The 27,473-nt window shown below is 41.3% G+C and overlaps 1 protein-coding gene across 2 annotated transcripts in view; it reads right to left on the bottom strand.

Moving 5' to 3' along the window:
• Positions 1-27,473, bottom strand: part of LOC104147831 (PI-PLC X domain-containing protein 3) — an 81,682-nt gene that overhangs the window by 32,247 nt on the left and 21,962 nt on the right. For both annotated transcript variants that reach the window (XM_068925840.1, XM_068925841.1), the window contains exon 2: positions 1,480-2,188. In XM_068925840.1, the coding sequence (XP_068781941.1) occupies positions 1,480-2,188 (709 nt within the window). The remainder of the gene's footprint in view (positions 1-1,479; positions 2,189-27,473) is intronic.

Here is a 27,473-nt window from a genome sequence, read left to right as displayed (position 1 = left end):
AGCTCCAAGGAAGCACATTATGAGCTGGAGAGGAAAGAAGAAAGGGAAGGGGGAGGGTGTGACCAGCTAGTGTAAAAAAAAAGTAATTTCTCAGCTGTGCTACCTCATACTGTTAAGAACACACAGAGAGCTGTTTAGCAGAGAACACGATAGAAGAACAAGCTCTCCAAACCAGATGAGCTTTTAACAGTAAAATCCATAGTCAAAGTAGAATTTCAGTACAGGGAAGTGCTCTTCAGACCCACCAGTGAGGAAGATCCCCAGACAAATGGAGTCTATTAATACATAGGAGGAGGCTACATGAACAGCCAGAAGTACATTTGCACAGGCATTTCTGATTCATATTCAACTGCTTATAAAACCTTTTGTGTTGCTGTTTTATCATTTCAGGTGAAGTTTAACCCTGTTTTTTCTAGTCTACGCTCACTTGGGAAAGCCGTCATACAAAGGGTTAAGCACTTCTGAAAAAAGGCATGTTTTCTTTGCAGGGTGTAATGTCACAGTCATTGGGCCATTCATCATCTACCAGGAGATAGCATTCCCGATAGACCTTCCTGGCACAGGCACATCTATCCAGAGAACATTAACAGGCCATTGATCCCCATTATGAAATGTTCCACTTTGCAACTTTTGTTATTGTTGCTGTTGTTTAGAAAAAGATGTTATGCGTTGGCGTTAAATTTCAGGTTTCCCACAAAGTTGCCAAGAACATAATGCCTTTCAGCTGAAAATTTCCTCTGATTTTTCAAAGTCAAAATGTGTATCTTGCATGGACAGTGGTTTTTGTAACGTAATAACTAATGGCCTGTCAGCACAGTATTCCATCTACACAACCACTACAATGGTCTGCAGAGAGTCTTCCCTCAGGAAATCGGTATGATGCTGTTAGGAGGCAAATACACTCTAAGGGTGTCCTGACACCTTTAATATAGTGTGTGATGATATGTGGAGAAAGAAGTCATGTCTCCTTAAGCTACCCAGAGGTAATTAAGGATGGAGGTTCTGCACTGTCAGGCTTTGGTGAAGAGCCAAAACAAGTAATGATTGACCTAATACCTGAAACTTGCTGCATAAATCAAAACTTAAGTTCTAGATCTTTTAGATAGATTTGCCCACATCCAATAAGGTAACCTGAAGGAAGATGTTCAGTGCTCATGGTAAGAAACCAAATCTGAAACAAAAGAAAAAGCTGCATTCAGGAGAGCTTTAAAAAAATATATATATATATATATATAAAGCCAATCCTGTCAGATCTCATCAGGCTTTAGCCCCAGATTTTCTTTCAAGATACAAAAGCTTCCCCTTCAACATGCTTCTCTTTAAATACTTTCAGATTATGCCTAAATTCTCACTCTAACCCACAGTACCATGGAAGAAGGAAACACACCTGCTAGTTTCTCTTTGAAAAGAATTAGAAAAGCAGTGTTACCAACACAGATTCAGCACAGTAAAAACACACCTTACCTTCCAGAAACTTACCTTTCTGTGATTGTTTCTCTGAGACCACTAGCAACCCCCTTCACCACTGTACTAGCCTTTGGCGTCAGCACTACTTGAGATATAAAAAAGGAGCCCTTCTTTCTTCTTTCGGTGATTGATGCCTGGAGAAACTGAATCAGTTTTTCTGGGTCTGTTGTGTTTGCCCAGGGTGCTGGCATCATCTGACCTGGCCAAAGAAACGGTACCTCAAGAGCCACCGGACTGTGATAAAACACCAACACTTGGTGCTCCTTTTCCCAGAGGTACTGGAGGCTTACTTCGTGGGCAAATATAGCAGGACACATTTTGTTTCCGTATGTGTCTTTGAGCATTTGGACAAGCTTTTCATGATGATATTTCTGCATCCCATAGAAATGATTGAAGTCCAAGAAGACCACTTCTTTTGGGTGGTCAGTGAGAAATGCATTGATCTCTTCCAGGCCCTCACTGACTTTGGCACTGAATAAACCATGAGCAAAGTAGAGTTCATTGTCTGGGTCTCTGGGTTTAGTGGAAATTCTAAGATCAAAATATCGTATACCTGCCCCCAGCTGGCTAGTAAAGTTCATTGTCTGTGTAGCCAACCACTTCCTCATCAGTTTTTTAGCCACAGTCCCAAATACAGAGACAAAGTTCTGGACGGTTTCTGGCTGTTCAGGCCCAACTGGAGAGGCTTCATCGATGTAGAAGCTAAAGGAGTCATGAGACCCTGAAAAACACAACAAAAGAAAACAATCAACATTGTATTCATATATTAAAAGTTATTAATGATACTGATACTTTCTTAATAAACATAATATTCTGAGCTGCACAAACTCACCAACAGACTCCTCCCCCGACCTTTTACTCAATAATACTATGTTTGTCTGGCAGTATTTATTCCCCTAGCACTTCCCAGGAACTTGAATGAAAGGCAGTATCTATTTTAGAGCCTGAGGCACTCCTCCACTCTCTTTACCTCTTCCTTATGCCTTTAATCTAACTGAAGTCAGCAGGCTCTGAACCTCAAAATAAGCCAAGTGTAATGCCAGCAAAGCTGGTCACATAATAAGAAAGGACCCTAGCGCCAACACCAACAAAAAGAGAGAGGGAGAGAGGGAGAGAGGGAGAGAGGGAGAGAGGGAGAGAGGGAGAGAGGGAGAGAGGGAGAGAGGGAGAGAGGGAGAGAGGGAGAGAGGGAGAGAGGGAGAGAGGGAGAGACTCTGACCCTGCTGAACAACATCCCTGCCTCCAGCCCTTTATGGCCAGTTCAAATACTAAAATATTGGTTGAAAAATGCCAAGAACATGTAACCTTTCTGCTGAACTCCTCTTCAGCTCAAGTCTCATCTGGCCTGCAATGAGGCCACTAAACGTTGTGTGCCTTTTTAAATACACATCTGAAATCTTTGCATTCCATAGAGGAAACTACATAAGTTTAATAGATGCAGCCAAGAATAGCATTGATTTCCACTGCTTAAAACAGAGAAACACTATTGCATGCTTTTGACAAGAATGCGATATGCTGCTTAACATGCCTAGGTACAGAAGTTGCAATTTTTCACAATGCAACAGTCACATACAAATACATAAAACACTTCACTATGCAGAATTCCCTTTGCTTCAAGGTCTGTCCTTTTTTTTAAAAAAAAAAAAAGGAAATAAAAAAGAGAAAATGAAAATGCATACTTTTGACCAGCATGTAGACCTTTGGCATGAAAACAGCTGATAAAGCTAAGGGCATTTGCCATTATATGGTAAGCCTTCTGTAAGGGACTTTGTCTTGCTTTACTGACAGAACAACCTGAACTTAGGGGATGTTTATCATCCCTGTATACCATTAGCTTTCCAAATACCTCGTGGTAAAATCTGGCAGTAAATCTAGCACTTTATACAGCAAGACCGTCCAACTGCACTACTGCGTTTCCCCCATCCCAGCTGAGGTGGATACTTCTGGTCAAATTCCTTGCAGCAATGAGGTCCTGCACCTCCGACTAACTCATACAGCTTGCAAAGCTCTTTTGGGGCCAGCAGGATGTGTCTTTCTGAAACAGGATGTGTCTTTCTGCGGCACTGGGCCCTCAGTGGTCCAACTCCTAGCATCAAAATGAGTTCATAACACAAGTCCTGCCCTTCTAGTACTGATGATTTGTAGTGCTTTTGAAAACTGCTTCCCCAAGCATGATTTTTGTGGTAAGTAAGCATCACATTAATGAAATCCTGCTAGTCAGTCATTTCTGATGGTGATACTATTTTAACTGAGCTGGAACAAACCCTACAAACCGAAAGGGCAGTTATAAGATTTTCTTCTTAAACAATAAATGCAGTTACAACAAACCATCTTAAACTTTGGTTTGAATTTGGCTTTGTTTAATTTGAGAAACGTCTAACGTTTTTGCACACCCCTGCTTTTCCACCTTTGAACTGCATTTTACCCTAAATATTAGAAAAATTTTCAATTTTGATGATGCTTTCTACTGCTAAGTGTTGAAGCGATACTACAATCTTTGCAGAGCCCGATTAGATCATGGAGTATCTGGTTACCCAGTGATATCCCAGGGCATCAGATCTGCCTACCGAATTTTAATGATAAAACAAATGGTTAGAGCAGTGGCTTGTGTCTCAACAGCATTACAGGAAAAATCAATGGGATACATTAAAACGTTCTGCTCAGTGTAACCTGCACTAATCTAGAAATTAAAGTAAATCCAGTCTTGTTTAAAACAAGGCATAGTTATTGATATTGCCAAGGGATGGATCTTGCAAACCCTCACTGTGTGAATCCTTCATCCATTGAAGTCTCTTTGATTTCAGTAGGATTTTATGTCAGAATAAGGATATATGTATAAACATTATTAACCAATTGCAGCAGTGGGCCCAGGATGGTAGTAAGATTAATTAGACCTTTTATCCTTACTCACTAAATTTGCAGAAGAGGAAGTTAAACTTGATTACCACAGCCAATATGCAACACGGTGCCAACTGCAATTTTAAACTAATGAAGTCCAGAGAAGCAGCACAGTTCTTACAGCAGAAAACTAAGCTGAACACCTTGTCAGCAGATAGTTTTTAGCTATTGGTAATGCAAAACACAGAGAGAAGAGAGTGGGAGAGGGGGGAACACAGCATGGTTGAAAGCCATTGAACATTACAAGCAGGACAGTTTAGAAAAATAATTTTTCATTATTAAGGTCTTGAAGGGCAAAACAGCAGGCCACAGGCAATCTGGAGAGCATCAGAGAGAATTTTTTTCTGCAGACGCTCCTTCAAGTAGACAAGGTGCTCAGTAGGATCTGCCATGAATAAGGAAGAACTGGCTAGGGATGTGAAGGTCAATGGCAGCCTTAGCTAGAGTCACCATAAGGTGACAGAGTTAAAGATCCTAGGGAAAGTGAGGAAGGCAAGTAGCAGAATAAAGAGCCTGGACTTCAGGCAAGCAGTCTTAGCTTGTTCAGGAAATCAGTAAGCAGTATCCTGTGGGAAAATTACCTAAAGTGCAAAGGCAGTTAGGGAAAATGGCCCATCTCCCCCAGCGTACAAAGAAAACACGGAGTTAAGGCAGGAGGCAAGTTTGGCTGAATGGAGAACTTCTGACTGAGCTCAAACACAAAAAGGCAACGTACAAAAGGCGGAAGCAGGGACAGGCTACCTGGAAAATTAGAGGAGCATTGCCCCGGCATGCAGGGAGGGAGTCAGAAGTCCAAAATTTGACTGGAGTTGAAACTGGCAAGGGATGGGAAAAGCAACAAAAAGAGCTTCTGCAGATATGTCAGCAGCAAAATGAAGCAAGGAAAATGCTGACCCACTGCTGAATAGGGCAGGAGACCACATAATACAGGACAAGGAAATGATCAAAGTACTCAATGCCTTCCTTGCCTTAATCTTTATTGGCCAGGTCTGCTCTCAAGCACCCTAGTCATCTGCACCTCTTCCTGACTGCCACTTCTCACTACTAAAGGGTGACTTGAGTTTAGGGCTACTTATGTAGATTATAAACAAGTAGATGGAACCAGAAAGGATTCATCTGGACATGCAGAAGGAGCAGGCCAACTTCTCTGTGAGGCTGCCTTGTCTCATCCTTGATTGGTCATCATGACTGAAGGAGGTCATCCCTGTTTGGAAAAAGGCAAAAGTTACATCCATCTTCAAAATAGGAAAGCAGGATGATCCAGGGAACTACAGTCTATCAGAATCATTTCAATCCCAGGGAAGATTACAGCACAAGTCCTCAGAGAAGCCATCTCCACTTTATAAAGGACAAAAAGGTCACTGCGAACAGCCAACATGGATTTAGCAAGGGCAAATCATGCCTCACCAACTTGACTGCCATCTAGGACAAAATGACTGATTTGGAGGAGAGTTGTTATTTTTGTTTCCCTTTACTTCAGCAAGGCTTTTGACACAGACTCTCTTAACATCCTTATAAGCTAACTGGGGCGATAGGGACTAGAGCAAGTGCACTATAAGTTGTGTGAAAAACTGCCAGAGGATCATCAGGCTCAAAGTCTAACAGTCTAACTGGCAGTGATTACAAGTGACTCCTTGGGGATCAATCATGGGGCGAATTCTGTTTAACATCTTTATCAGTGACACACGTAATGGGATGGGGAGCCCTCTCGGCAAGTTTGCAGATGACACCAAGTTGGGAGAGAGAATAATACTCCGAAAGAAGAGCTGCTATTCAAAGAAACTTCAACACAGAGGAGGAGCTGGCTGACCTGAACCTTAAAAGGTTCAGAGAAGCCTTGGACCTGGGACAGAACAACCCCATTCAACAGCACAGGCTAGGGATCAACTGGCTGGAAAGCAGCTCAAGCAGCTCTACAGAAAAAGACCTGGAAGTCCTAATGCTCTAGTTAGGCACAAGCCAACAGTGTGCCCTTGCAGTAATGAAGGCAAAACATACAGCTCTGCATTATTGAGAGTGAAGCAGGCAGGTAAAGGTAAACAATTAGTCTATTGTATTCAGCATCTGTGAGGCTGCATCTGGAGTACTGCATCTAGCTTTTGGTTCTTCAGGGCCAAGGAAATACTGACAAACTGTAGTGAGCCCAGTAGAGAGCCCCCAAGATGCATACAGCTAGAGCACATCATGTGCAAAGAGAGCCTGAGAGAATGGGGTTTATTTGGCCTGGAGAAGAGAAGGCAAAGGGGGCTCCAGCTGCAGTCTTCAACTGCCTAGGGGATGGTCACTGAGAAGAGTTGGGCTCCATCTTCTCTGAGGTGCACAGACATAGCACAGGAGACAATAGTCACAAGCTGCAACAAGGGAAATTCCACTTGAACACAAGCGAAAAAAAAACATTCTTCCCCACAAGAGCAGTTAAGCATGGGAACAGGGGTCCAGAGGGGCTGGAGTCTGTATCCCTGATTCTCAAACCTCAGTTGGACAGCCCGATTTAACTTTGAGCTGGCTTCTGCTTTGAGCAGAGGCTTGGACCAGATGACTTCCAGAGCTCCTTTCCAACCTAAATTATTCTTTGTTTGCTCATCAATCCCCACCACCCTGCCCCAGGAAACAAAAGGTTTGTTTGTCTCTCAGCCTTAGAAGCAATTACCAAGATACACCAAAAGTGTTTGCACCGTGCATGAGCCAAATATTAAAGTGGTCAATTTCAACCACTGATACATTAAATTTTGATGAACTTAGATGTAGCCAAACACTATGTAGACATTCAGGAGTAAAACGTGTAGTATCGCCTAGACCGCAAGGAAAAGAGCTGCTAGTACTTTTACTGGGGAGAATAGTCTCCTGTTTTCCTTGCTGAATTCTGTTACTAGAACTATTGGGAATATACAGCCCACTACAGCTTCGCTATGGACATATTTACGGCTTCCCTAGAGGGCTAAACCCCCTATTTAAAAAATAATTGGACTCAGTGCTGAACAGAGTCCCTCAGGGAGAACGTGCTTCAGTTTAGAATTGTTTCTTCAGTTCCACAGAGATTTACGAAGAGGCACAGTGAAGGCACTGTTTTTGGTTTCTGAGCTTCAACATAGCATTCATAGAGAGGGCAAGTGTAGCTGGCCTTTGCACTGCTCTCCCCTTGCCTCACCAGTGGCTCTGATTTCGTAACAGAAGCGTGGTAAATACCAAGATAGAAGTACTGAAATGAACAGAGCTGCACAACATGCTCCTACCAGCAGCCATCACATTCTGAAGACTCACAAGTCACAGCAAAAACACAAACAGGTAGAAGCAAAGTTGCACGTTTTGAGGCATGGTTTGCTCTCCTCTCCCTCTCCCACAGCTTCTCTCGTTTTTGTGCTGGGAGTTATCCAACAATTACTGAAAATCACTGAAAGGGGACTCTTACTACTGGTTTGGGTGTCATTAAAAGCTTCACTTGCTGTTGTCCTCCAATATGTAGGAAAGGACATCCCTGGGTGACTATTGCTGAAAAGTCACAGACGGGGCAACCTAACCTTTTTTTGAAAACATCCTTGCCAATGAAGACTCTACAGTGATGGAGACCAGATCACAACAGATTTCTTGGACACCACAAAGGACAGCTAGGACAAGTTCCTTTGACCTCTGGTATATAGGAGACCAAAGCAGATGCTCTCACCATCCCATCTGGTCCAAACTCTTCCTTCCCCACCTCCTCCCTGAAAAAAATCCCCAAACCCACCTACACGCTATGAGTCTTTACCTAGCCAAATTGTGATTTCAAGAGCAAAGGCTGCGTGCACCTTGGTGCAACTTAATACTGTGTTTAACCTCCTTTTTAAGATGACTGAGCACTGTCCTCCTAGCCAAAGCCAGAGCACATCTAGGAACTCAAATGGTGCTGCCCATAGCAGTGTGATTCACAATTCGCGATCCAGTTATCTGCAGCATTTGAACTGCTTGGGTGATTCAAGCTTTGTTTGGTAAAAAAGATTACCCAAGAGAGGAAAACAAAAACAACTGAAAAGCATTAGGTGGAAAAAAACCAACCAAACAAAAAAGATTATAAATCATGCAGTGACCCAGCTCCCCCACAGATAACCGAGTGGCTGATCAGCTATTCATCCAGCGCTCATCATCGGTTGGACCTCCCTGCCACCAAACTGATAATCGCAAGGCTTAACTATCTGTGTACAAACAGCATGCCACTATCCAAGGCAATGGAAGGAGAGACATCAGAAAATGCAAACATCCAGAAAACTGACAAAGCCCAAACAGCGGGTTCAGAGTCCTTCGCAGAGTCCTGGCCAGCCAAACAACCATGCATTCTTGCAACTCGATCGCTGTGTGGAGATTACTATTTTTATTAAAAAAGAAAAAAAGAAAAAGAGTCAGACTTTCCTTTACAAGAGATTATAATATCAATATTTTTAATAGGTAAGCTATTACCTGGGATTTATAAAAGTAAATCATCTGATGGGAAAATAAGAAAATATTATTTTATAACCCTGCATGAAAAGATAATATTTGACTTTGTAGATACATAGCTCAGGTAAAACTGAATTGCCCCCTTCAAGTGGTGACAACAGAGCCACTATTTTACTTTTTATATATAAAGCCCTGAAGTTTCTATTGAAAAAGACATACAACAAAATAAATAAAGATATTTTAAAAATAAACTCATTAAGCTAACTTGAAATGTCTGGAAGATAACATGAACGTAAATCAATCCACTTTTTAAATTACATCTTTTTTCAGGTCACACACCACAAACAACCGTATATCCAGACAGTTAAATCTCTCAAAGTCAACAATTTAAACCTGTGAAGTAAGAATTTTAATTCTTTCCAAGTGTAACTACAGGGATGAACTAACTTTGGCTTTCTAATGGAAGATACAGTTCAAATCCAGAGCCCAATTCTAAGCACACTCAACTGTTTGAATAATTTTCATTATGTACACAGATGTCTGTGGGCAAAAAGACCCATTTTGCTTTAGCTTCTTCCAGAATAACAGAATTCCAAATTGCTTTGGAGATTCATGCAACACCAGGTAAATTGAAGTCCTTAAATATCTGGGAGCAAAAAGAGGTAGGCAGTGACAAAGGAGAAAATATATTCTCCTCATGCTTGAGAAGGTAAGCAAAAAACGCGACGGGTGTGACAAAGAACGAAGGTGTTGAAGCACCATTTTTTAGATTAATTTTTCGAAAATGTAGCTGCTGCTGCAAATACTGCACAATCAGAACATCCCCATCAGAAATCCTTTCTCCAGTCTCCCCATGCCTCCGGGCCACTCCTGTCAGCCCCAACATACTCTTCCTCCTCCTGTGGCCAATATCCTCTTCTGCCTTGGAGACCTTAGTGACAATACAGAAAAGGAAAAGGAGATATTTTCACCTTCCTACCCAGTTACCTCCTCGAACTGGTAGTCTGGTTACAGTAGAAATTAATCTAGAGGGCCTTTTTAGTTTAATTGGAAGTTTTTCTTATTTACTGTGGCTGTATGCATTCTCCTTAAAAATCTTAGGTCTCGGCCAAGGCGTTTTCCTAGGACAGAGCTGATTCACACACGAGCTTTTTCTCTGAGCATTCCCTTCTCTATTCAAACTTGGGCTGCAGAACTAGCTTAAAATTGATTTTAAACACATTTTCAGTATGCTGAGATTTTAACATTGTTTGTTGGCAACAGTGAACAGTCCTACATTGTGTTATAAACCTCTTCAAAAGTCCTATTCTATCAACCTCTGCCCGACACGATTTCTGAAACTCCTTCTACTGTGGGTAGACCTCTCTGCGTTTCTCAGCCACTATATCTTAGCTGGGGCACGTTAACTAACATTATTGAGCATTGGAGTGTCACAACACAAAGCAACAGACCCACCAGCTACTGTATCAGTGGCCGCAAGCCTCGAACTATACATGGCAGAGTACAAAACATTCAAAACCCAGCACAAAAAAGTGCTCTGTGATCAACATAATACAAAGAGAAAGTTTTTCCTTCCACTCTGTCCAAAGAGAAGGAAGTGAAAGATAGATGTTTCCACAGATCACTACAAATCATGAAAGACTGCTTGAAAAAACTCTCTGAACCTACTTATTTCTTATGTAGGGAGAAAGAAGAGCTGGTAAAGATGGTCTGCTGTCTACAGTCGCACCCCTACGTCTAGAAATGGCATCACGTATTTAGTGACCAACTGCTGGATCAGAAATGGGTCTATATTTTTGTTCCCATTCTAAGCAAGTTAAGTTTTCATGCACAAGAAATTGTTTCAGCAACAACTTACTATTGTTTCTCTGGCATGTCCCTATCAACTGTGAAATATTTATGAGGATCATGTTTTGGTTTTTTTGAACATCATGACAATCGTTTCCAAGGGCAGCCTTTGAATATTGATATTGCTAGGAATCTCCACAACCATGAAGAACAGCATGCTCTTGACCCGGCCAGAGGTGTTACCATTTTAAGCTTTAGGTTTTTTAAGAGACAGCTTGAGAACTATGACCAGTGCCTGCACTGGGGAATTTTTTCCAACATCTGGACCATGCCAAGCTGTTTCACATAGGAAAGAAGCAGTACTTGAGTGAGGATCTCTCTTCTAAAACCAAACCAGGCAGAAGACGGGGAAAGATCTACTTTGTTTTTAGGACAAAGATAACCGGTAGTTATCACAGCACTACATGCAAGCTGTGGCTAAAAATCTGATTAGGTTAATCATTATTCAATTCATACTAGCACACTTAGCGTGCAGAAAATGTGTCCACATTCGGCCTCTTCCAGCTCCCTCCTGCAGAAGCAAAGATCAGTTCCTTTCTTCTTAGAATGCTATGTCAATTAATGTCGTATTTCAAATTCTTAATGCTGTATTGTAAAGTAAAGAAATAGAAAAAGCAAACTGTAATTGTATTTCTAGCTCTCTAAACACTGAGAGCATGTGTCATAACTGTGGATGTCACAAGGCCAATTCTGCTAAAGAAACTATTCTTTAACAAAAAATTAACACCTGCTGCCCTCCTGCGAGCAGGCTTTCCCTCTCACTTGATAACTTCCTCACAGTCCTGTAATTATTTGTGTAGGAAGAGGCGTTGCAATGTTTTCTAAGACACTGCTTAGCCTCCCACCTTTTCCCAGTCAAACCACCTCCGGATAGATTTCAGCACAGACTTCGTGCCGACAGCATACAGAGACGACAGCATGGGGAACATTACTCAAAAGGCAGAGGCTTTCTGAGTGCCTCAAATGGTAAACTCAAAAAAGCTCACCATTAAGTGAATAATTAGTTTCACTGAACATAAGTTGTAAATGAGCCAGCCTTTACTTAGAAAAATGTAATATTAACATCAGTGGAAGCCTGAACAGGGGCTGCAAGATCCTGCCATATGCAGAGCACGGTAGACTAATTCCCATGTTTAATCAGCGCAGCGGAGAATTTGCACGACAGTAACACGGCGACAGCACGGCTTGCTCTCAGCAGCACTGCTCACAGCTTCCCCCATCTCCGCGACCGCGAAAGCCATACTCAGCTGCTCAGCAGAGCGCAAGCCAGGCGACCAGAACTCCTGCAGACATCTAAACTTAAAGAGCATGGGCAACATCTTTGCATTATAAATGTAGAAATTATAAATTTTGATCACGTTGAAGATCAAAAGAATCAGTCGGTGGTCTTTCCCCGCTACCTTTTTCAAACATGGTCTAAAGCTCTGGACTGTACACAGAGGCAGAGGAGGAAGGGGATGATACTGCCTGTCTGTACGCTAGCTGCAAAATAATAGCTGCCGGACGTGTGTGTCCTGTGCTGAACATTTTAAAAGGTGTAGGAATAACTTAAAACTATTAAAGCCTGCCCTACAGTAAGCAATTTAAGAAGCTATTTTTATTATGGATGTGAAATTGAAAGGCTGGCTTCACTATCATGCAAAAACGTAATAGGCAAAAACATAAACAGGATTCACGTAGCAAGAAATTCAGCTCAAACTGAAAGGAAAAAAAGTCAGTTCTTGTTTCTGACACCGCAAGATTAACTGCCAATTTTTTTGAAGGAATCAAGATTGACCAAGCATCTAAAACATAGAGTTTACGATCACCAGAAGTTATAAAAGCTTGACAGAAGAACGGACAAAACTCTGTGGCTTGCATGATGCAGGTCACACCCTGCAACAGACAGGCTTCCGTGACCTTATCGTTTATGAATGTAACCACACGTATGAGGACTGACTAGTACATTCTATAGCACAACCAACGAGCAGTCCATACACCCTTGTTTTTATGGACAGCTGTATCTGAGGACAGAGCACTTAATTCCTTGAAGCAAAATACCTGGGGCAGAGCCCTAGCTACTGTCTGCTCCACAAATGAGGATTCTTTCAAGTTTTTACTTCTTAGCGAACAGAGCAAACAAATCTACTGTTACTTTTTATTTTTGCCTTGAAAGCTCCCTGCCACTCGTTCAGATGCATCAGAAATTTCTATCACATCTGACATTCTAGTTAAATACTAGTCTCAGAAGTAAAGTACCATCTTAGCACTTTTTCTCTTAAATCAGGGAGTAGCATATAAAAACGTGAACATTTCACTGAGGAAAAAATAGCAAGAGGTATATCTGATTCTAAGCATAACATTACAGTGCCAGGAATAGTTTGGGGCATGTTTTATTCCAGCACCAGCTCAGTCAGGCTGAATATGTCATCAGCATCCAAGTCCTCTCCTGGGGCAATCAGCTACACTTGAATTGTGAACCAATAGCTTTGGGACTAGCAAGAAGCTGTGATGACCCCAGGCAGCTCTGCTGAGCACGCAAAATGGCATCGCCCTACAGTGTGTGCCTCCCAATCATAATTCTTGTTCATAACCCTAATGCTACCAGTGACAGGACAGCCTCGAAGGGCAGTGTGTGACTGGGGAGGTTACAAAGAGAACAGTCCCTTGATCCGTTCATATCCCTCCCTCTCCATGCACAGAGGAACATAAAGCACTACTTGTTATGTATGGCCACAAGTAATTTAATGTTCACACTCCAAAAAGAGGATCAAATCAGACAACCTCTGCTCCTTGTGCTTTTATTTATTTGATTTCTTTTCATGAACAACAGCCTTTAATACCCTTGGTAACAAGAGAGAAATTTTCCTTGAAATAATTGCTTCTGATTACATGGCTCTCACTCTTGCCAGTTATTACATCTTTTTGGCAACAAGAAGAATTTTGGATACTTGATTTCGCATTTTCCCCATCTCTTGCCTCTCCCCTCCTCTTAGATCTGCATTTTTTTTTTCTCTGGTATACATAGTACGGTCCATGGCTGCATTGAGGGCAGGTACTGGCCTCACTACAGTTCTCGCTTCATTGTGCTCTCTCTCTCTTTTTTTTTTTTTTTTTTTAATAATGCAATATTTTCTATTATACCTAAATACTGCTACTGCACAATTCCAGTGATCTCTTATATCTCATATATATTTTTTGCATCTTTACCCATTATTTTGAGGCTAAGAGAAAGAAAATCAGGTGGTATAACTGGACAAAATGAGGCTGCTTAAGAAAGCCAGTGGAAGACTGATGCCTTAAAACGTGCCTTCTGCAACTTTTAAGATCCCTATGAGAAAGCCACTCCAATCTGAAATGCACCACCACAAGAATTTTAAAGGCAAGACTTTTTCAACTGCTTGTACAAGCACCATACTCTGCTGCAAGGACACCTGTGATGTAGACTTTAAGGATTCCTCCTGCACTTTAATGAGTACACTGACAGCTACTTTATCAGCACTCCAGGATGGGCTGTCCTAAGGATAATATTGCTAGTTTTCTATTACCATGCAAGAAATCCAGGCTAGATTCATTTTCATTTTCTCAGTCACTGGGCCTGAAGAGCTGGGACAAATCTGAGCAGTTAATCCGATTCTTGTGGGCAAAAGCTGGGAAAGCAGGTGAAAGCACTATGTCGTCTTTCTTAAAGCATTTTTTCCTTCCAAAATCCAGAAAACAATCTTAAGCACTTGGAGCCTAAGCTTTATGAAGATATCATTTACGCATGTACAAATGGAGTACTGCTCTGCCATAGGTGGCCTCCTGCACTCAGTTTGCTTTGCTATAACTAAACAGAGTGCAAGAGAATGGGTAAGTGGAGCAGCATTACCAGGAGTAAACACCAACTCATTTTGCTGACCATAAACATGACCTGTCCTCCAAGTTGCAGTGACTGCCCCTCAGAGAAGGCTTAAAAAACTTCCAGATAGAGGTCTGGGATAATCTGCCATCCCATCCTTTCTTCCCCGCTAGCTTACAAACTGATTTTTAAACAAAAAAAGGCTAAACCCTAAAACATGAGGTTTAATATTCCTTCCAAAATGTTATTGCTTTTAATTATTACTCGGAGTAATCTTTCTATCCACTCAACTGACTGATTTCATTTCTGACCTTGAAGTAAAAGAGATATCACAAAAGAATAGAAGAGAAAACACAAAAAAACACTAGAGGCCTCAAGACAAGTCTCAATATCAACCAATATGCAAAAAACAGATGCATAGCAGTTGGATGCTATTTCAGGTGGTAGATCAAAAAAAAAAAAATCACATTGCCTTAGAGTTAAGCATTACCAGGGCTACTGCTGGAAGAATCTTAGCTAGGATTGTGAAATGAGTCAATCAGCTACATCACCTGGTGCACATCCTCTCTGGTCCAGAAACATAAGGATATTAATAATCACAGTTTCATTTTGCAAACAAAACAGCAACAAGTAAAATAACACCCAGAATACAACGGAATCAAACTGTCAATGCCTGTCTTTTACTCATTTCTTTTACCATCACTCTTCAGGCAATTTAAAGCCCTGCACAATCAATCAGCCTGCAGTCCTGCCAAACACTCTACGCCTAGCAAGCCAGTTCTTCCTTTATTATTTGTTGCAAACAGTGTGCCTGTTTGATTCAATATGGCCATCAAATAAGCCACTATACAATAGCAAGGAGTATAAGAAATGAATGAAACAAGTTATAAAATAACAGTATTCCATTTCCTAAATTTCCCCTTCACAGTCTACACCAGATTCCCAGTTGGTATTTATCAGTACAGCTTTAACAACCCGTTATGCCAATTTATACTGCTGCAGATCTGCCTGTGTTTACCATTTAGCATTAGGAAGTCAATGAAAAAGCACAGACTGTATTATTGATAAACTGAATGAACGCTCAGCTGATCTGCACTTTGTCCAGGCTCTGGATATGCTCATGACTTTACACTCAAGAATTAATTTAGCTATTTCACACTAACTCTACAGAAACATAACATTTCATAGTAATTTCCCCACATGTAATTGGATACTCTTGTTACCCTACCTCTAACACCTATCAGCTTTTTTTTTTAATCCCTCTGGCAACAGTCAACTTTGAAATAATGAAACTTGTAAATTAGTGAATGCATTTTAAAGACCTGTCAAAGCATCTGAATATAGAATACTTTCAGCATTGAACGTGCCCAGAAAATCATATTTTCTTGGAACACAGCAATGACTGCAGTGCACTCCACAGCAACTGTATTTTGGTTTTAACATGACACTTCCTCAGCTTAGAAGCCACAACACTGTTGTCTGCAATAACCTTACAGGTGGTGATATTGATAATGCCAACACTTAAAGTACTGTGCTGATTCCAGCATGAGTCCTTTCATTCTTCTTCTGAATTCCCCAGTAACTTATATGTCACCCTTTTCTTCTATACCAGCAGGTTTCTGCTTGAGTAGAGATTGCCCCCTATTACTTATACATGAATATCACAGTGCAAACTGCCTTGATACTCCCTTCCCCGTCGCCCTTCCCTTCTATCTCTATGCCATCCTGAATATCTATTTCAAGACACTTGCAAGAACTTGCTCAACGCTTGGATGGACCATTTCCAACTCAGTTTTGAGAGGACATGAGCTACTTGTGTGAAAGTAGACCCTTTGCTTTAAACCGTTAAGTTATTATTTAATAAATTGGCACTGACAGATGCTATCTTGTTTCTACAGTCCCACTCCACAACTAAACATAATAGCAGCTGTTCCACACTGCTATTATTGCCTTTTTTCAAGCAGGCTGTCAAAGCAGAGTCTATATCAGACAGAGGTTTTTTGTTTTTTTTTTTTTCCCCTCTGCCTTTCTTCTTCCAGTTATAGACATATGTATTAATTCAGGAATTTGACTAATTTTGAGTAACGGAGATCTGAAGAAGTGCTTCCTTGCTACTTCTTTCAGTAGAGTCTGCACTGGAGAAAAAGAATCCAGTAAGTGATTCGCAATTATCTAAAAGCGGATAAAGTTGGATTCAGACTTAGATCATCATATTTATTACATTTTCACAACCTGAATCACTCTCTAGGATGCAGATCTCCGGCTGGAGCCTCACCGATGCCATGGTGCACCCGGAGCCAAAGTTCCCAGGACTGCCTCCTCCCCTCAGACACACAGCTGTGACTAGGAGAGCTTTGTTTGCTTTGGGCTGGAGGACAAATTCAGTGCTTAGTTTTGATGGAGATCTCATCTCTCAGTTCTCTTTTCTGTAAAATGAGGATATTAATACTCTTCCTTCCATTAAAAGTCACCTAATAAGAAGCGCCAGAATTAGGTATTGTTGCTGAATTTTTAGTGTAGTTGAGGGAGAACCTGACGCAAGCAGATATTCAGTCAATGGCTTGACAACGTTTCTGTTAACACTAGTCACAGAACATAAGCATATTCTTCTCATCCACCAGAACGGTCATCTTGCTGCTGTGCCTATCACACTTAGGTGTCGTATTTGCCAGCATCTCCCATTAGCCAACAAGTCTCTTGTGTTGGACTTCACTCAGAAGAGAAATCCATTGCTGTCATAACCATATCAAGCTTGTCTGTAATCATGCTGTCATCTACCCTTTTCACAGAATCCTTCACCTGACGCCACCTGCCTTCCTGCCACCTGCCAGAAGGTATTTTGCACTGCAAAGAACCTGGGAGGCTGAAATCCAAAGAGACACTACACCATGGCAACACAAGAGTGACACTAAAAATTCCCCCAGTGGTGAATCACACATCATTGATGGTCACCTGAGAAACAAAGGGGAAAAAAGGATTCGGAGCAGTTAAGCAAACCTGGAAAAACCTGGAGGACCAGGCAACAGCCACCCCACTTCCAGAGCTCTACACAAGCCACCAGCTGCCCTCCCCTAACCACCAAGCAGGAGTTTGGGTTTTATGCATTTCCTCCCCCCACCCTGTAAGCCTGTGCATTACTGGCAGGCAGGCAGCAGCAGTGCGTTGTTGTCAGTTCACCAAGCCCAACACAGCCACAACGATAACTGCACAGTCTGTATTTCTTCCTTTGAGGCAGAGCACACAGTGCTCCAGATGGTGTTGATAGGAGGCCACTGTCCTCTCCCTCCTTGGTAACTCTACACCTGGATTGTCCCCTGCCTGACTAATACCACATAAAACACAAGAAGCCTTCTCACAGAAGTTAGGACTAGTAGATTATGCTGTGCTCATAACCGTAAAACATGAAGCCTTGCATACAGTGAAAATGTTTAGTATTTTAAGATGGAAGTATTAAAATAATTGCGTGCCATGTTATTTCTCACCTATGAAAAATGCCTAGTTTGCAATCTTTTGCTACTAACAGCACTGGCATATAAACAAAGAATAAATACGTTCTATCACAGGGTATGTTTTGAAATCCAAACATATTCATCAAAAACTAAAATTTGCACGAAGCTCCTAATTCTGTTTCTGTACTGGCAGTCAGCCATTTTGTACATTATGTTACTGACAAACTTTAATTAGCTCTAATTCACACATTATAATCACTGTCTAGAAAATTTGTGATGCATTTGTTATGAAGCAGATTTGCATCTTGATCAACACACAGTTGTTTTAATATTACAAAATTCACTAATGCAGCAAAAAAGAGCTCTTTTCATATCACAAACGCAGATTATTTATGACATTTATGTCTTCCAAATAAGTACTCACTTCCCCTCTGGTTTTTGAGAGACGTTTCCAAAATAATAGCTAAATGTATTAAAATTTCTCTTAACTGAACACAAGCTTAAAGAAGAAAAAAAGGAAGAAATCATTCCTTTAACATAGTGACTACTTTTTTTTTAAAATACATTTCATTAGCACACAAACTAACCTACTTCAGTTCTTTTGAAAAACCCTCTCTGCATATACTCATATCATTATGTTCCCAGACACTTTTGAAGAACTGACTCTTCGGAGTCTAACTACTCCTGAGAGTCAGTGTCATGTAGGCTCTTACAAGCCAGATACACAAACTGTTTTAGTCTGTGTAAGCACTGGCAGTGCTTAACTACAACGTGCAGTAGTTGCTATTGAAGAGGCAGAAATGCAAAATCTGAAATCAAAGATTTCTACCCTTTTTAATAATGACTTAGCTGCTGGTGTTACTAGGGTTCAGAACCTGTTACTACACAGTTCTTCAGCATCCACAGTTGATTTTGGCAGCACATTTACCAGCATTGTTCTGAGCAGCTTTAGTGCAGCCCAGTTATCAAGTGTGGCATTTCATGAATTTGCTGGACCTACTCAGTGAAGCATAATTTCCCCAAAGCAGTAAGAATAAAAAGCAGAGGTGCAGGTGAATGAAAGCCAAATAAATAATCAGTACAAAACCTTGGGAAGAAAAGCTTCTGAATTTGCCAGCTATTTGTCTGAACAGCTGTCTATGCAGCGATACAGAGCCACGTTAAACATGAACTGTTTCCTACATCCACAAATGAGCCTCCTTTGAAGAATTCCAGTAGTAAGAGAGTTCCACTATTTGCCTATAGAAAGCCAGATTTCACAGCACAGACCGATTTTCACCAGCCAAGCAGCAACAAAGAAGCACACGAGGGCACTGCACGGTGGACAGCAATGAAGCGTTCCAGGAACGCTAGTAGCAGGTACATCAGTGTGTATGACTCCAGAGGTAGATGCTCCACAAAGAGGAATAGGAGACACACATAGCAACTGATCTGTGCTAAAATCCATCCCTCTCCTCTGCACGTTCCAGTAATCGTGCTACAAAACAAGGGAAGGTCCTGCTGCACATCACCCAAAAACCTCTCATCTTGTGCAGCAAAAAGAGCAGCAGCTGAGGCAGAACTGGCCTCGCAATGTAGGAGGAAAACGAGTAGCGAGCAGAACAGCAGTCACCACCCTCAGGCCACCAGTTCACAGTTTTGCCAGTATGTGACCTTTTGTTTGCTATCAGATCATATCCTTAGCAGTCAAATCAGATGTTTGTCTATTCATTGGATCCTCTGAACATTCAAACCACCTGTTCACATACACAAAGGCTGTTTGGATCCTTCCTGCCCTCTATTGTGGCAGCTCAATAACTAAGACAGGGAGCTCCCAGCTGGGTATGAGCAAAGGAGTAACACTGCACAGCCAGAAGGGAAAGAGATGTCAGCACAGCGCATTTATATAGGGAGAAAATTAGAGACTGGAAACCTCAGCAAAAAGTCATCCCTTTTCTTGTGAGTGTCATAAAAGAAAGATGCTCAGAATAATTACTACAATAGGGATTTAAAATGTTAATTTGTACAGTACTCTGGGGAGCATGTAGTTCTGATTGACGTTTTGGCTGGAAAAGGAACCTTCCTTAGCAATCTCTGTTTGCTGAATTAAAGCACTAATAGAGGCAGTTTGATAAAAGTGATGTCACCCTATTGGAAAGCAAGCCAAAGGAAATAAATGCTTTTTATGACTTGGCCCCAGCAACGATGAAGTGATATTAAGACGTAGAGAAGATTTCCAGGATCTTGGTATGGGGTGGATTTGAATCGTTAGCACTAAAAATTAAGTGGAAGGAAATCTCTGTAGAATGGTAGCAGTGAAACTGTCCCCTTTGTAGTTGAATGCATGCTGTTCGCAGGAACTGCAACATATTGGATATTTCATCTCCTCACACAGGTGCACATCCATTAGCTGGCCCATGTTTATCACCCCCGACTCAACTGTAGCCACTTAAAATTAAGCCTCTCATCTCAACTGTCATCTAAATTCCAGAAGCAAGAGACAAAGAGAGGCTCCTCTAGTGGGTACTTCACCCTATCTGAATAGAGATGTCTAATAGAAATTGGGATGATTCACCTGTGGAGGTGATTCTTTTCCTTCACTCTTCAAATGAGACAAACAGCTCACTTTAGGCAGCTAAAATTAGGTGAGATGAATCCCACCATACATATCTCAGATATTAACGAACATATCCCTAAGGGGAGGGAAATATTATCCTTGTAAGTTAAGGTCTTGAGAGGCTGAAAGTCTTATCCTTTTAAAGAGTTTAAAGATTTTCTAGGTGGAATTTAGAAGTTTTAAGTCTATGACCCTGAGAACCCTTTCATATTCCTTGCCTGCCTGCCACAAAGCCTTACTTCTTACTGCAGACTTTCCCAAACAATTACAGTCATCTGGAAATGAACCAGTCTTAGTAGGGCTGAACAGCTCAGTGCCTAACAGGCATAAGCCCTGTTTGGATCCACAAACTGAAGGTGCCCTTCCTCTAAATCCCTTTGCAGCATGCCCAAGAGAACATCGCAGAGACCTGAAGGTGCTCAGTAACTGCAGACATTAAGCCACATGGCCCAGAAAAAGGGCACAGGCTAAGGGTTAGGGCATGCGTGTGGGGAGGGGGTAGGACACACTGCAGCTGGAGTGCTAGAAATATGATAATCCAGGCCCACAGTATTTCAAATTCAAAATGAAAAATCATCTTTTTTTTTTAACATACTCTCCCATATTCAGTCACATCTCAGTTTCCTTTCTGTCTCATCGAGGTGCAACTCTAGCAGTGACAGCTGTAATGGGACAGTGCAAGGAAGCCCTCATCAAGGAGCAACGTTGCCTTGCTCTAGATCTCAGTTAGAGAAACCTCTACAGAGACACATCACAGACAGCCCATATCTCTGCAAAGATCTAACCACGCAAGTACAAAAACAAGTGCATGAAGTAGAAGTAACAAGCAAAAGAGAAGAGCTGAAAGAAACACTAGAATAATTGTGAACAGCATAAAAAAAGGTCACAGCTCATCAGTTGCTTGCTAAGTGCTTCATACTTCTACATCATAAAAGAGCAGATTTTTCAGAAGAGACTGGAATGAGTCTTCCATTCTGAAGCAGCATTTCTCCCCTACAGAACTGAAGAGAAATGCATAAGAGAAAAGATGCCGGGGCCTGTGGGAAATGGTGACGCACATTCAAGAAAGGGACCCTTTACTCATGGAAGGTAGGCAAGAGTCAATACCTTCACGGCCCACCCAAGACTTGGCAGGCTGGGCTGAGCCAAGTTAGGGCATGAAACCAAGGATGAGCACTCTGTGTTTGATGTGAGGGGTAAGGCGGTCTGGGTAAGGACAAAAGAGAGGACAGCCTACAAGATCAGAGCCCTTGTTATGAGTCCTCCAAAAATACTTGCGGGAAAATGAACTGTTCTGTTTTAAGTGTGAGACATGAGTAGTGTAGAAAAAGGAAAATATGGAACAGCCGGCAGAGGAAAATAAAAACAAACGCTACCCAAACACTCTCTGTGAACTACATGATACAGACATCCTATGTCAAGGAACAGTGTATCATCGTACAACACTTTGTATTACACACACACAGTAGGGACAAACTAAAACTGCACAAGCAACTGTAATTCAAGCATTTTCTAATTTTGAGTGCTTGACTCTGTAGACATCTTTCTGGTATCGTTTTTACTTGTACTTACATACTATGGTTTGAACAGAAATCTAACATTTTTATAGTACTCTACCTCCTCACAGTATCAAGGACAACCAGATTTTTTAAAGTATTGCTCTATATTCCTCCGTGTCTCAGTTACCTTCATTCATCACAAAGATACAGTCATAACAAACACACAGACCTTAATATTTTTTCCACCGACTGTATGAGAAAAATGATGAGACAAATAGCTCTTGGAGTGCCAAGGAAAACCAGCCTTTGGGATACTCTCATCAAAAACCAGGCTAAACTCAAATTTAATATCCAGACACTGACAGTTTCATGCTCCACAGACTGAGCTGTGCAGACTGTGTTTATTCATAGACGGTGCTAGGATTAGATTAGTGTCAAGTTGTATTTTTATTCTTAGCTTGAAGACTGCTGTTTCCATTTCAGTCCTGAAGAACGGTTTACCTGAAAGTTTATCCGTTTTTTTCTAATTATTAATTATATATATAATAATTATTAATTCCACTGGTACTCATAAAAGATAACACATTTTTTACATGCCCGGCTCCTGATATTCTCAGGCTATCACAGCTACAAGGACACTATTTCAATATGGAAGATACTGAATTTGGTATTTGAATGGAGATTACTCAAAACAATGGAAAGGAAGCCAGATTACCATTTAATTTTCTAATTTATACAGGAACACATACATAATCCCCAGAAGATCTACTACCCCAAATCCTTTAAGTGTCACTCAGTGTTAACTGCACAATATAACTAGATAGAGAATTTCAGAATCAGTCAGAAACCATCTCTTTCATTCAGCTATTCAACTCAAAAGGAAATAAATGAAACAAAAAACATGCTCCAGACTAAAAGAAAACACTCCTGAAATAAAACCAAGTACTATACAGCAAACCCTAAAGTGCTGCCAAAATAATTTGATGACAATTAAAACAAGAAAAAATATGAAATCACTGTAACATGATGAAAATACCCACTGCCAGCAACATATTGACCTGGAAATGCTATGAAAACAGCCAGAAAAATAATATCTGATTGGACACCCTTGGACACAGATATAGAGCAAGATCCTTAATAAAATGTTATTTCTTGCACAGTGGGAGGCTAATAAAAACCCAGCCCTTTTCAGCTTACAATTTTTGGAATCCTGAGTAGTGTCTTTATTAAGCTAATCGTATTAACTCTTGATCAACAGGTAACAACCTCAGCTGCCAGCTCCTAACGGTACAGAAGACAGCACCTGGCAATCCACTGTTGTACTTCACCTTTTCCTCTGCCCAGGAAACAAATACTAATCTCAGAGTGCTCTAATAGTTAAGGCTCCTGTCATTAGGAGTAGACAGAAACCCCAGAAGCTCCGTGAACTGTCTTGCCCTGGAGGCGGCTTTTGCTCCAAGGCAAAGCCAGCAGCGCTGCTACTGACCTGTCCTTGCCTGGCTGCCTCCGCAACCCCACCCTGCACATGGGCACAATTTTTCCTTTTGACATGCTCAAGGCATTTGGCAAAGACAAACACATTAACATCCAGCTTATGGTCCAAGAGAAAGGAAAGATTTATTAGGAAAACTGTATGCCTATATGTAAAAAGGATTCCACAAGCAAATACGCTGATATGATGTGCATACCTTCATGGCACTGCACATCATCATTTTTAATTCGGTTTAAGGAATTCAAGAAAGGTCGGTTGCCTCTTGTGCTAGGGCTATATCACCTCATTCTATCATCAAACACAGTTTAATATTTTCCAGTGCAGTCCCTGAACATCCTTTTCTGAAGTCTCTTTTCTGAAGTACAGGGCTTGACATAAATTTCGTTGTCCTTGTTCCCCAAAACAATTATCTTTCACGGCACATTCCCTGACATACACTCTCCCCCCATCTCTTTCCACTCCCCCCAACCTTCTGTTAACAGGAAGGAGACAAGAGACAAGATGCTGTAACTACTATCAGGCACATCTCAGCTGAAGCCTATTATAGCATTTTGCCACAAAGCTAGCAGTTATTTTCTAATAATGCTTTTTTATGCATCTTTACCCAAGCAGGCTATAGCTTGTGTTAAAAGTGGTGCATAAGGTTGACAGAGGACTGTATGCTTTCTTAATAAGGCTGCATTCCTCTTACCAGAAGGCGATGAGCCTAGCAGGCACTGTTTTTGCAGAAAACATACAAAAGTATAATGCTTGAAGTGAAAGGTCAATCTGACCTTCACTTTGACAGATTTCAGACATTAAAGGTTAGCACACACAAAAGATGTTTGCTCCATCCCGAATATTGTTTTTCAAACACTCACTGTACTCACTGGTACAGAAGCAATGTTTCCGCATGAGTACTAGCGAGACCTAAAATAATATTTTAACTCGCTTTCCATAAATCAATGCAAACCTTTCAGAGGACACTTACGTTGATTTAAACATTGTTTAGATTGCAAGATTGCCAAAAGCTGGTTTCAAAGAGCCACAGCGCCCACGTGCTGCTGCTGCTCCAACCTGAGAGGACCCAGGGGAAGGCAGAGCAGGGAGCGACGGTGCTGCGCACCCCGGCCGAGCGGTCGGGGCTGCCGGGACAGCGGCACCAAAGAGCTGGCGCTCGACAGCAACCCGTAGCGCTGACGGGAGGTGCCTCCTGACCTCTGTGCACCCCCGCTGCGCGACACAGACCTTCTCATTAATGATGCATCATAATCTTCCTCAAATAGGGTCCGTCATCTTTCGACGGTGTGTCCAGTATTTAATTAATGAGGAGGAAGGGCCACTGTCAAAAGACTGAGTAGTAACACTGGGATTAGGATTGCAATGGACTGGAAACAAAGTAACCAGATTTCAAAACGTGAGTGGAGCCAAATAATCAGCGGTTTAGAGGGAGACCGCAGCTCTCCGTCACATTGAAAATTTCTGTATTGGCGTTGCTACTACAGAGTTGCTACATCTCTCTCAATGCCCCTCCTCTTCAGAAACAAACACATCAGAAGGAAACAAGAAGAAAGAATCAGTTTGCAGAGACAGGTGGATATTTAATTCCAGAAGCACAGAGAAATTGTGAATAGAGTATTTTTATCTAGGTAATATTTGTGAGCGAGAACACTGACAAGGACATATTGTGAACTGCAGACTCTAAAGAAAAATTCCTCCGCTAAAATAGAAGCACTATTTAATTACTTCACTGATTTCTCTTCAGGCAAAAGCATCTACTAAGTAAATAAAATATTTCAGTGTAGAGCTGTGATTTCTTATAGTTCTAGCTTTGGCCAGGTTGACAAATAAAACTAGCATAAACCTCAAAACCTGGGAGGCAAACAGTTATCTCATTAAAGTGCAGCACATTAACTTGCAGCCATCAGCTCTGCTGCATGCTGTGCTGCGAATAAATTAAATGTGAATTCAGAAGCATTCTGGCTGGCTGTGTCTGACAAGCTTTATTACCGTGCATACACGAGCGATTGCTTCCCAGTCTTACAGGAAAAAAAAAAGCATTAAGGAGGCAAAGGCAAAAGAGTCCAAGTTTATCTTCTCTGGCAGTGGAGTGCCTAAGCTCCTAACGCTCATATAAACGTTTTGATGATAAATACACAAACAGAACTGATCTTTTGGACAATGACCAGTGAGCCTGATATTTTGGTGAGCTACCATTAGTAGTTTCTCCTTGTGGCTGTATCTACCGAGTGGCTGTTACTTAGGCAAACGGAGTTCAAGCTCAGTTACAAGGAAACGTGATCTGACCACAAGTATGTTGGTTTGGGCTGTGTCAGGGACATATCACAGTGTCAGCCACTGAATAATGTATTTTCCTTGGGGCAGAAGGAAATATTTCTCCATGTTCTTCAGTCCTTTGCTACTCTTTCTCATGGTGTTAGTAAGCTCCTTTATCCTGGCACCATAAAGAGCCGGTAAGAGAAATGTTAGATATATTTCATCTATTTCAAATGAGACAACATTTGACTTCGGCAAACAGGGATTAAAATTTCCTTTTGACCACCCTTTACTAAGTTCTGTTATACTAATGAAAAACAGGGTTTGCGTCCATCATTCTCTATTCCTGGGTATGAACACACAATAGAAATCTTAAAATTTCACTTAGGCGAAACAATCAGACAATCAGACAGAAGTATGACAACCATCATCCTAGCTGTCTCAGCTATAAGCATGAATATGGGAGAACTACCAAAGCAGGCAGCCAAGACTGAAGCTGTAACTGTTCAGTGATCCAACATAAAGAAGGAATGCATAAATACACACTGACGAGTTTTATTCCTGTGCATAAAAGGTATCACTGTTCAAGCGGGCTCATATTAACATATTCATAATTGATCCAGCGTAGGAGTTCTTGAAGACCTTATGGCTGGATTAGCTCAATGGAAGTGGTATTACGTGAAGACAGTCAAAGAATAAGTAAGAACAGAATTTGGACAATTGACATAACCATAAACACAAGCTCACAAAACCATTTTCTTCGATTAAATCTAACACCTTGGCCTCTGGTAAAGTAAAACTCTATAGCTCTACATTTATTTAAACATGAAGGCACATTAAGTCGTACAAAGTCAGAAAGTCTCTGGGATAAAAGTACTTTGAAAATTCTAATTACTTCAAAATGATGAGGAATTAAAAATTAACCTTTTATTCATCAATATTTCAAAGCCCTATTAGTTTCCATTCAGTAGAGAATGTCCTTAGCTTGCATCCAAGAGTGTCTTACAGAATAATTACAGCAAAATTGGGGAGGAGAATAGGCATTAAATTTAAGAAAGTAGAAGGGCATGGAGTTTGCCACCATGCATATAGTTCCAAAGCCAGTGAACGTTTCACTGCCAAAAGTTTAATTCTACATCTGTATTACACACTTAGAAAAATCTACTTACCCCTAACCAACCCTGGCAAATGAGGTTCCTGCATCTATATTCTTCTGTCTAGACAAGTAAAACCTTCATTTCAAAAGTAGCATCACAGTGAAACGAAGTAAGACTTCTCCTTCAGTCCGACTGACAATATGGGCAGGTACAGAGATAGAATCAATTTCAACTTGATCTCACAAGGGAAAATATGCTCAGTGTAGCCTTCGCATGCTTCCGACCCGACACCTATTCTTCAGGGTATTGTCCTGGGAGAGGTCACTGCTCTCTCCACAACCATGACCGTTTCTGAAGCCCTTCAAACCCGCTAGGAGCAATACTACAACTGGAAACAAACTGTGGCACTGAGTGAATAACGGCAATCTGACTGCATCGAGTTATAATTCCAGTTTCATTTTAGAAGTGCTTTTAACTTTTACTCCAGACTCTCACCATGCCTCTTCGTTTCAAGAACAGAAACGAAATACCTTTGTGGGTGTCCAGAGGAAGTTATCACCGACCCTTGGCAATGATGACTCCTGGCCAAAGACAACTTGCTAATGGTTCTTAAGCACAGTAGCAAACAGAAATATTCAGCA

The sequence above is a fragment of the Struthio camelus genome, chromosome W (assembly GCF_040807025.1).
Source record: "Struthio camelus isolate bStrCam1 chromosome W, bStrCam1.hap1, whole genome shotgun sequence".
NCBI classification, from domain to species: Eukaryota; Metazoa; Chordata; class Aves; order Struthioniformes; family Struthionidae; genus Struthio; species Struthio camelus.
The sequence above is the reverse complement of the archived record's forward strand: the minus strand, read 5'-3'. Positions and strand labels throughout refer to the sequence as shown.